This window comes from Alosa sapidissima, chromosome 2, assembly GCF_018492685.1.
Source record: "Alosa sapidissima isolate fAloSap1 chromosome 2, fAloSap1.pri, whole genome shotgun sequence".
Lineage (NCBI taxonomy): Eukaryota > Metazoa > Chordata > Actinopteri > Clupeiformes > Clupeidae > Alosa > Alosa sapidissima.
In genome coordinates, this window is record NC_055958.1 from 38,406,626 (window position 1) to 38,418,572 (window position 11,947).

Below are 11,947 nucleotides of genomic sequence, written 5' to 3' on the forward strand. Positions count from 1 at the left end.
ACCTTTTTTAGTTTGCCTTTGTACAGTAGCCATCTCTGGCTAGCCTTTGCTTAGGCAAATGAGACATACTGTAACTTCTGCAGAGGTTTAAAGCAAATGTTGTCACAAACTTCAATTTCTTCAAAATCGACTCTAAACATGCTTCAATTATGTTTGTATCGACAGCCATTTCGCACTGGTTTCAGTAGGAACATTTTTTCCCCATGAACACAACGGAAGTGAGATCAGTGGGCGTCTCTGAAAGTAGCTGTTTTCTGGTTGTGAAGGTTTTGGCCCAGGAGTTCGTTCAGCATGATGCAAGCTTCTTGGTACCCAGATTAGTTCCAGCATATAATAAGGCCTCAAAACCCCACTCCCTTTTATGGGTATACTATATACAGTATGCGTACTCCTAGCACAGACTGAAGTCCTATATGCACAGTCCTAGCACTGAATGATAGAGGACTCAGAAGCTGGAATCAAATGTATTCTAAATCTTGTGATGCATGTTCCACAGCCACAGATCAATGTCTACGTCAAGATACAGAAAAGATATCACTGACACATTACTAACTACACCATATACAGGTACCATCATACCTGAAGAAAACAGAATCTCCTTATAGACCTAAAGAGATTAAGACAGGGGGAACAAGAGCTGACAGTGCAAGCAAAAATTATCTACAGAAATATGATTATGAACATAGACAAAGTAGCCTACATAGTTTCCTATGGAGGCAGAATACATGTTCTGCACTCTTAGTTAAATAGGTTCCACATGAAACCTAAAAAGGTTCCTTCCTTTAATACAAATAAGTCACCCAAAATGGTTCTTATGAGGAATCATACAACACACCACCAATAGTTTTACAATGTAGCCTAATGACATTTAGTTAATAGTTAGCTTACAGGTGGAATGTGGCCTATGCCATTCAACTTTCATTTTAAATTAACTGTAAATAATAATTTTCTGTGTTGTGCCATTTCATTTTTTTCTTTCTCGAGACCTCTCGAGAGTCTTTAAAGGTTGAGACCGAGACTGTTGGTTTTTAAATGCATCTGAAATCGAGTCAAGTCCAAGTTTTTGCCATGATGTCTACATTTTATTAAACTTTAAAGTGTTGTATTCTGACACTAATAACAACAATATACTTGGATTTCATATTCAAAGTGTGACATTTAATTATATTAGCAAACAATTACACATCATTACACCTTAACAGTTTAAAACTAAGCAAGTTTTGCAACCAAACACGGTGGCAAAATGACAATTTGGATGAAAATCAGCAGAACTGCTTTATCTTTTTCTCTGCTGAATCTTAAGTATTTCAGTGGATTAATTTAGTCCTAAACCTAGTTACAGTAATTATGGAGTAATACTCATTTATTGACTTGTAGGCATTACATCTGCAAAGAAGTTACAAGTCAGAAACAAATGTCCAACCAACGGAAAGAGTTACATGGTGCCTTTAAGCTGTATCTGTTTTCAGGCATATTGTTCATTGTAGGCAATAAAACAAAAAGAAATAGATCAAGTAGGCTAAAGAGTGCAAATGACAATTTTCAATTTAAAAATAAATAAATAATGACATGGAAGTTTGTTGCATTTCTCCTTATCCTCACAGTGGTGCAGCAGATAGCCTTCTATTCCTGTGTCCATAGCATAGTTCCATTTGCAAATCAAACCGTTTCCAACATATTACATGACATATAACAATTTACAATAGACCAAACAATTCAATTAACCATAAAACACATTACAACTGACCACATGGTACACTTAGCCACAGTAGACAAAAATACAAATCCTTTCATTGTGTATTTGATCTTATGTGTCTGCTTTACAACCCACAATGCAATCAAATTGATTCCTATGATTATGGATATGGATGTATGATTAGGTGATCATTAATTATGTGATCATTAGTAATTTTCCATATGGCAACTGACCATGTAATACTAAAGGGCACGGGGCTTCGGGCTTGGAATCGAAGAGTTGCCGGATCGATCCCCGACCTGTAGGAACGGCTGAAGTGCCCTTGAGCAAGGCACCTAACCACTCACTGCTCCTCGAGCGCCATTGTTGCAAGGCAGCTCACTGCTCCGGGTTAGTGTGTGCTTCACCTCACTGTGTGTTCACTAATTCACGGATGGGATAAATTCAGAGACCAATTTCCTTGTATACTTGGCTTTGAAACCTTTACATTTACATATCCAGTACACTGAAATACTCAGGTTGCCATTTCAACTGGGAACTTTGTTAATGCTGTCACACGTTTATTTTTTCCTTCAGATGTGGAAGCGTTCAGCCTTTGAGTTGACTCTGAAGATGAGCTGCCATCAGTTTTATATTTCACTTTTTTTTTTTCTTCTTGAGATTTCTGTGAAAGGGTTCCGTCTTCAGGAGAATCTGAAGAGGAGGATCAGTCATCAGTTAGGAGACATGTATGTGAAAATTAGTAATCAGTAATAGTGTCAAGTCAGTAAGACACATACTTGTTTTGTGTAGCTGCCTCCAGTGCCGCTGTCTCCACCATAGGCAACAAATTACAACAACAAGCACAATGACACATGCAACAGTCCCAATGACAGCATATTCAAAATCCCCAATCACAGTACTCTGGTGAGTTGATTGGTCATCTGTGAAAACAAAGTTTACAGTTACGGTCTTCTGCTTGTAATGGTTACAGTGTTAATTAATTCACATTTGACACAATGTTGATCTTACCAAAGATAACAGACTTGTTGAAAGTCTCACTGTGAACTTCACAACGATATGTTTTGCTGTTGTCCATTGTGGTCTTAACCTGGACTCTCATCTGAACTGTTCCATCTCCATTTGGACGAGGTCCAGTCTGATAAACTCCATGATCAAGAGGAACTCCATCTTTAGTTAACTGGCTGCTGACTCCTGATAGGCTATAGTCTGCCACAAGACACTGTAAATATGAGACAGTTCCTCCTGGGATGTGTTTGCCAAAGATATGAAGCTCCATACCTAGTAAAAGGTGGAGAAGTCTTAAAAAAATTGTCGGGGTAAAAGCTGGACTGTGGGGCTGAATGGTCTAAAAAGAGTAGTGGTCATTTCTTCATCTGCAAATATTCAGTTACCCAATCTAACATTTCCTCTCAATTACAGCACTGAATATACCGACACCCCCATGACTCCATTCAATAGCCGGTTACCTGACGAACTCATAAAAACATACACAGGACAGGGATAAAGCCTACTGCTAACCAATAGGTCTGTCTGAATCAAACTTGCATCACATCAAACCAATTATAGTAAAACATCATAATCAAACTCACTCTCCTCTATATGTAAGCATGAAAATACTCAGAGCTAACTGAAGGTGATTCACAAAAGCCAGATCAGCTCTGACCCAGATCTGGTTGGTTTAGATCATTAGAATTTTCACATCCTGGACCAGGGCCACCCCATTTGGTGGGACATTTGCTTCACACCATTTCCTGCTCAAGAGCGGACACATTACCAAATGGTAAGCACCGTAAACACACAATTTTTCATGTTTCAGATTGATGGAAATTACCTGCGTGTGCGTCATCGCTGGGCCTTGCTGGTAGATGCATCTTCAAGATAGGTACTAAATAATACAAAATATTGCCAAAATCTTTGTAAGCATTATTCATATGGTACTCTCCATCCCACTCTGATGCTAAAGGGTTGGCCTCATCACTCTGAGCCGTCCATTTAAGAGCATCAGGGTCAAAGGTCAGGAAGTCCTCACCATTCACACCCCACTTGTCAAAGGCAAACCTTTCTGAACTGTTGATTATACAACCTCGACGTCTTTGAAAAATATCTGTAATGATTTAAAAATAATTATTTTTTCCCTTTTTCTGTTCTATACCATTTTGGGTAAATCAAAATAAACAATTATGAATAAAATGCTTAATTGCCAAATGGATAAAACAACTAATATAATGTTATATTTATTCCTGTCTGCAAATTTCAAAGTATTAATTTGTTTGTTTATTTATACAACCCACCTGCTGAAACAGTGATAGTCTGTTTTATCTTCTCAAATGAAGCAAAGTGCTCATAGCATTGACTTTTACACTGCTCATGTCTTTCCTCCAGTCCCTCTTGGGTGAATGCGTTTGTTACCCAGTGCTGTTGTGGTTGGTCTCTCAGTGTTGGGCTGCTACAGGCAAATATCACATGTCCATTGAACAGAGTTGTCTGCTGAAACTGCAGTTTACCACCTGGGCCATGATGCACTGTGTACTGGACCTCAAGTGTGTCAACATCTGGAGGGGGGGGGGAGTACAAGAAAATCACTGGTCATTTCACGCCAAATTAGCAGATTTTAGAGTGTGTAGAGTAAGTGTTCCTACCTGGCCATCTTGGATTTACTTCATACTTTAGGTCAATAATGTTATTATACCCAATAACATCTGTGGAAAAGTTTATGCTTGTACAGTATTTACTTTATGTTCTGAGGTATGGAGACTACGTCCTTACTTCGGTCATTACTTTTGAACAATTCGTGCTAGATTCTTAGACATTTCAGGGAGTATTTTACACTGTTAGGTGACTTCAAGTTCTAAAATACAGTTGAATGACCTACAGTTGAATATTTGCCAAGTTGAAAAATGAAAAATGTATAACACATGAAAAATGTGTTAACAATGAATCCCATCAGATGTTTTGAATTCATTTATATAAAACTACTGTTTTAGTACCAACCAACTACCAACTAGGTTGCATGTCTAAAATAAATGAAAATATCTAATTTATAGAAAAAATAACTTCATACCAATTTTTCAAGTGCATATTTCCCATGTATGACAAAGTCTACGACAAAAACAATCATTGCACTGGAAAAAACATGTTTTCATTAGTACATGCTCAAAATATTCTGCAAATATATTGACTCAAACTATATCAATTAAGGTATCAGACATAGTGTTCATGGCTGACTCCCTCTGCTGGCTGCATCTTAATCAGTCATGGGTGTGTTTGGGGCGTAACATAATAATAATAATCAATCCCAGAATAAACCAAGTTTTGTTAGACTTTTGGGTAACGTACAGTAACTAGCCCATAGGCAGGGGCAAATCAGATGAACCAGTTCAGACTGAAATCTATCTGTAGCATATGGGTTATGGATTACAATTTGCCGAATGATTTCTCGCTGACCTCCCACCGGTAAGCCTCAGCCCTGTCCTATCCTCATTCCCCTCCAATCTTGGTGTATTGGTGTGCACACATGCATATGTTAGTGTATCATGCATATGTTGTCTGTCCAAACCATGTTAATAAAAGCTTGATTTCTTTTATTGAACCACATCTCCTGCTGTTTAGTGTATGGACCTGAGTGCCTTATTGGGTTAAGGTTATTGATGTGTTAACTATATCTTTGGGTGCAAGTCCCATCATGGCATAATCAGCTTCTATGTAGGCCTACAGGTGAAGGCCTTAAAACCTACAGTATACCACTTGCCACATCAAGCACATCCTTTCAGTGATGCCTCCAATTGCATGGGTGTATTTGTGTGCACACATGCACTTCTAGGCCTATATTTTTCCCAAAAGTGTGAAGAGTGCATTTGAGTCTCTGCGAAACCCTTCAAAGGAATGAATGAATGTAAGAAAAATCCATCTGTTAAGGTCCATGTAAGGGCGTGAGTACAAGAATAATGAGGAAACCCTCTGCCTTAAAGTCATCAACTCAAATTAGGTAATTTCATAACCATGTCCACATTTCTTCAAGTTACACAACAAATAAACAAATAAAAAAGGCTGTTTACATATATTGAGCTACTAGGCATTGGCAATTCTACACCACTTTTGCTCCAGTGGCCACACTGGGGTTAGTACACACACACACACACACACACACACACACACACACACACACACACACACACACACACACACACACTATTCAGCAACAGAGCAGTCATGAATAGCATATATAATATAAAATGACTAGCATAATGGTATCCAAAAAAGATAGAAAAATAGATAGATAGATAGATTATAACAGTGTTCTAGCAGCCATACAAAAACAGCACTCACATATACATACATACATACATACATACTGTACGTACATTATTCCTCTTTCTGCTCAGGGGGGAGTCATTATAAAATGCTATTGCAGTGGGTAAAAATGCCTTTCTGTATCTGTCTTACTTACAGCTTAGTTAATTAGCCTCCAACTGAAAACACTTTTTTCAGAATCAGAAGCATACGTGACAATTGTCAGACAGTCAGAGCAGGAAGGAGAGGCGATGAGGACCAGTACAACAGTTTCCTGTGTAGAGACCTGATATGTTTTCTGTGACATAGAAATGGCCAGTAAAACTCAAATGAAACATTGTTTAAATATGTATATTTGCCGTGTAGTCACAATAATGTTTGTTCTATGCACGTGCAACTCGAAGTTGAAATCCATGGGCCCCCTTATGTTTTGTTGTTATATTATTTATTGTAAATGTCATATGGGGTAAGTGGTGGTCTTTTAGCAGCTATAGTCTGTGACAATGTGATCCAACCTGCATTGTGCTGTCCTGTGATTTAGGTTTAGAATTGACCACTCTAGGTGCACATACTGTAGGCTCTTTTATGTAATTCATCTTCCCATATTGTCTTTTGGTTTTCATAGACATGCATGTTTCATTTGCTTGTTTGTTTTCTTATTGAAATGAGTATTAGAAATTAAAGTCTGATTTAAGCACCAGCACAATATGTCTTATAAAAAATATAAACGTGGCCCCAGCTGTGGCGCGACTGGCTGGTGCACCTGCACCGTACACCGGTGTCCCGGGTTCGATTCCCGCCCCGTGGTCCTTTCCGGATCCCACCCCTGCTCTCTCTCCCATTCACTTCCTGTCAATCTCCACTGTCCTATCATTAAAGGCATAAAAAGTGTTTATGTGTTTCTTAAAGAGTAGGACCTAAATGCACATTTACATTACATTAATTAATTTAGCAGACACTTTTATCCAAAGCAACTTACATAATGTCAATTATATCACTTAGGGCCATTGTCCTCAGAGTAACTTGGGGTTAAAAGCCTTGGTCAAGGGCACAACAGTGAAAGCTGGGAATTGAAAGCTGGGAATTGAACCCACAACTTTTCTGGCTACAGCCTGCTTACCGAGCTCATTAACTACTACACTACCAACGCCCACAACAATGCAAATGCACACAAACAAAGAACAAAGCACACAAATAAAGACCAGACATGAGGGTTTAATACACATTCCTAACTAGGATCATTACACAGGTGAACACAATGACCCAATAATCAGGGAACAGGAAGTGAAGGGCAACAGAATACAGGGATAAGGGGCAGCAAGAATAAGGGGCAACAGGGATAAGGAGACAGAAGCACATGACCAGGATAAACAAAGGAGCACATGGCACACAAGGTAAACAAAGGATACACAACTGAATACAAAACAGGACAAGACCCGTACATGTCTATAGAGCAGTAGCATTTTTGGTGAGTCAATTTAAATCAGCTGACTTGCTCCATATATGAAAACAAGGAAATATCCTGCTCTAAGATTGTTACATTATGCCATTTCAAAAACAGACCATATACAAACATGAATGCTCTAGAACACACACATACCTGAACCCTTTGAGAAAGTACTGGAGATCAGTAGTAAATACATCCACAATGCAGTTGCAGATGAGCCTGACGCTTCAAAGAGGAACATCATGTTTTCTTTTTCAGATCAAGTCAGCTCGTTTAGGAAATGTGTATGTAATCCAGTTATTCCTTCAAGACAGACAGTTAGATTGAAATGCTATAAGCTGTAAGAACATAAGAGCAGAAATCACATGTTGTTATTACTAGACTACTCTATGCTGCTGTTACTCTATGCTGCTGACTGGATTCACAAAGTGAAAGCAGTAGCATGTTCAAAACAAGACCTTTAAAGTTTAAAGGGAAACAGTCACGTGTAAAAGTACGTGACAACTGTCAGACAGTCAGAGCAAGAATGTGGGGAGAGATGTGGTGGGGTACAGCTGTTTCCTGTTTAGAGACTTGCAATTCAGTTAGTCCATAATTCGACCGTCTGCCTCAATCTTTCATACATGGCTGTAATGTCCATGTTAGTTTTAGCTTGTGCTCTCTTGGGAAACATCCTCATGTAACTCTTTAAGTGTATCACTAACCAGCACTGGACGGCACCAAGGAATAAATGTTATAGTACGATCCATAGGTAAATTTAGCTTTTTTAGGCCCATATAAAGTTGACCAATATAGGCTGTTCTTAGAATAAAATACTTTGTAGGCCACATTATGAGCAATGCACAAACTTTACCATTAGGAATTAGATGAATATTAATTCTGCAACCCTTCCACGAAAATGTATGTTTGGAGCACAGACTAGTATTCAAAGCCTGTGAATAATTCATTTTGTACTGAGCAAAAAACGTTATGTCTATTAAAGTTAAATCGTAGTTTCTGTAACACAACACAATACTGTGGTAGACAAAATTGACATTGGATAGGCACACAATGTTGCTTGTAGTGCATTCCACATTTTGCTACACATTGCATTTACTGGCCTAGATTATGTTGACAAAATTACATTTGTCCAAAAAATAATTTGTTTTATTTTGTCCATGGAAGTGATTGAATTCTGCCTTATGTCCACAAAAGGAAAAGGCTACAAGTCAGTTTTATCCACGAAAGGACTTGCTCTCAGTGTTTCGTGGACACAATGCAAACTGATTTGTGTATTTTATGGACAAAAGGCGTTACAATGTTACTTGGTTTCATAATGAATGTATACATTTTGAAACACAAAAGGCATTCTGTCCACTTGGCGCTCCAAAGAGCCTTGTCGGGGATGTTTGGAACTCAACTAGTTGATTTGAACATATTCAGAGTAGATATAGGCCTATATGTCGAGATAGGCGTAAAATGATGCTGACATGGTAATAATAATAACACCTGTTTGAAAAGGAACATGAGAAGTAGTGAGTTGGTCCTGGGGAAAGAGGACTTGCTCTTGCGGCGCTCGTGTTTTAGACACCTGCTTCCTCTGAAAGCCCATTGCTGCTCTCTTAGCAAACCTCTCAGACACCCCACTGTGCTGCTTCCTTTTCAGCCGGCCCCAGTCTTTGGACTTTGAGGGTTTGGTCTGAGCATGTTGCGATGCTAGCGATGAGATCAAGCCTCGAGTTGAAAGTCAGGTCAACCCATCAGTCAAGTTTCATTGACCAATCATCTTATTCCTTTTACACTGTCATGTTACTAGGTAGATCATTGCCTACTGGGTTTTGATTCATGTCAATAGCATAGAAAACATTGAGTAAATTTACTTTCATTTTCAAACGGACAACAGAAAATAAATCTTGAATCTCACAGAATTACAAACATTATAACTTCATAAATCACAATTTTTTTTTTTTTTTTTAAATTAATCTATAGGGATTCTGGCATTCATGTAGACATGAATCACATTTAGAAACAGCGATGAGATCAACCCTCACGTTCAAAGTCAGGTCAACCCATCTGTCAAGTTTTATTGGCCAATCATGTTATTCTTTTCACACTATCATGTTACTAGGTAGATCACTGTCTACTGGGTTTTGACAGAGACTTGCATTCTTTCAATAGCATATAAAACATTGAGTAAAATTACTTTAATTTTCAAACAGACAACGCTGAGTCTTAAACTCATCCCTTAACCAAACATAACCCACAGTATGTGGGTTATCGGTCTGTGTCTGCAGTTGCTGAAAGGATGTGTGCTGTTAGTTCCCTGTACAGAAAGAAGCACAATAACACTTGTTAACTCTGTGTGTATCTTTGAAATTGAGATCAGAGCCCAGGTTTCACAACAAGAGTGACCAATGAGAGAGCAGTCTGCTCAAGGAGCCTATAACAGGCCTATGCTTAATATATATGAATGGTTTAATATTGTATTAGAACTGACATTTTGTTTGTTTCTCAAGAAATAATTTAAGTTTATGTGATACATCATTGCAAAAGGTGGTTAGATATCTCCACAGATTGAGGGTGGGTGGTTGGGACTGAAAGCATTCTAAGCAAACCCACCACACCAAGGAAATAGAAGTTTTGTTTAGTTTTTTATTCTTGAGAAAAATATACTTTACTTATAGGCAAGAGAGGACAAACTGAGGGCTGCATACCACTCACCAGCCACTAGAGTGCAGCAGTAGGCAGCTTGACTCAGTGTGAGGCCTATGGGAGAATGGACTGTGTATTAGCCCTTACAAACCAAGGCTAGTATTGCAACATTTTTATTCTTATTGGTATAAGAACATTATAACATACTCCTGCTGTGAAAATATACAGTCATCAAGAGCATGCAAATCTCCCTGGATACCTGCTGTCATCATGTCGGCCTCAGGTGCAGGTACTGTCCTTTAGACAGTAATTAATAATTCACCACTGATGCTCTAAAATGAAAATAACTCAGTAAACACAGATAATGTGTTTTCTATTATGCTTCCTGGGGCAAAATTACAATTTGAGTGAAAAGCAGCAGATCTGCAATTCTCTGTCTTTGTATTTGTATGTATTGTCAATACTAGTGGACTAGTAAGGGATAATTAATTGTCCGCCAGCCATTATTGGAAAACAAGTCCTCCTGATAGGGCGCACTGGACTGAAAATGAAAATCTTTCATTTTATCAATTATTTTGTTTGCCACACCAATAGAGCTTGAAATTTGTTTGTTACAAGTAGTTGATTCAAGTTCTGTTCGCCCTGTCGGGATTTCAAAAATTACTGAAGGACAATACACTATCCCTTATGTAACAGATCCTAAGGGTTGTCTAAAGGCTAACATGAGGGTAAAGAATGTGATGATTACTTGCATACATAAACCCAGCTTTAACAGTGCGTCAGATTCTGTGGTATTTCAGTACATTAATTCAAACCTAATTATGGTGAGATTTGGAGGAAGGAAAAATCCTTCTTTATTGACTTTTAGGCATTACATCTGCAGAAGAAACCAATGCCTCCAGAAACCACAGCCCAAGCCACAAGCAAGAGCCACACTGTGCCTGTAAGCTGTATCGGTCTTAAGGCAAAAAAAAAAAAGAAAATAGATCAAGTGAAGAGTGTAAATTACATTTTTTAATTTGAATAAATAAATGGATAAATTATGGCATAGGAGGCTAAACATACAGTTTCCAACATTACATGTATTACATTACATGTATTATAACGTTTTACAATTGACCACACAATTCTAAAACCATATTATACAATAGGACACATTACAACTGACCACATGATACAATTATCCACACATTTCAATCACAGCAGACAAAAATAAAAATCCTTTCATTGTGTATTTGATCTTATGTGTCTGCTTTACAACCCAAATATATTCCTATGATTATGGATATGATTGTGTGATTATGCAATCATTATAACAAACTATTAGATTAGATTAGATTAGATTCAACATTATTGTCATTGTGCAGAGTACAAGTACAAAGACAACAAAATGCAGTTTGCATCTAACCAGAAGTGCAAAAAAGCAGAAAAGTGCATGTGATATACAAAGTATAGACAGGTGCATAAACAGGCCATTACATAATCTCACATATGACAAGCATGCTAATCTGTACAGCTGAGCCTTCCCAAAATGCAACTGACCATGTGCAACTGCTCCTCCTGAATTTAGCTATTAAACATGTGTAGTGCACCTCAGTGGACATTCCCTATATGTGCGAAAGGCTTCAGTCTTCATAGTTGAATCTGAAGACGAGGCTCAGTCATAACTTGTGAGACCTGTATGTTAAAATAAGTAATCAGTAATCATGACAAGTCAGTAAGACAGTGCGGTTTTGCTAAGACAGAACACAAAACACCTTACATGATTATAGCTGCCTCCGCCTCTGGGCTAGTCTGCCTGGGCCTGGCCATGTTTGAACCGTCTCACTCATCCGTTCGTTGTTTAACAGATGTTTTAGCGTGCGCTTTCTATTTGAAAT

General features: G+C 38.2%; 1 protein-coding gene across 1 annotated transcript; it reads right to left on the bottom strand.

Moving 5' to 3' along the window:
* Positions 1-1,136: 1,136 nt before the first annotated feature.
* On the bottom strand, positions 1,137-7,923 carry LOC121690566 (hereditary hemochromatosis protein homolog). The gene is made up of 6 exons (XM_042071108.1): positions 7,590-7,923; positions 3,991-4,251; positions 3,531-3,803; positions 2,708-2,977; positions 2,476-2,619; positions 1,137-2,389 (listed from the first exon to the last, which is right to left on the bottom strand). Exons 1-6 carry the CDS (start codon positions 7,678-7,680, stop codon positions 2,211-2,213), a joined length of 1,218 nt encoding a protein of 405 aa, XP_041927042.1. The 5' UTR covers positions 7,681-7,923; the 3' UTR covers positions 1,137-2,210.
* Between the last annotated feature and the right edge of the window lie 4,024 nt (positions 7,924-11,947).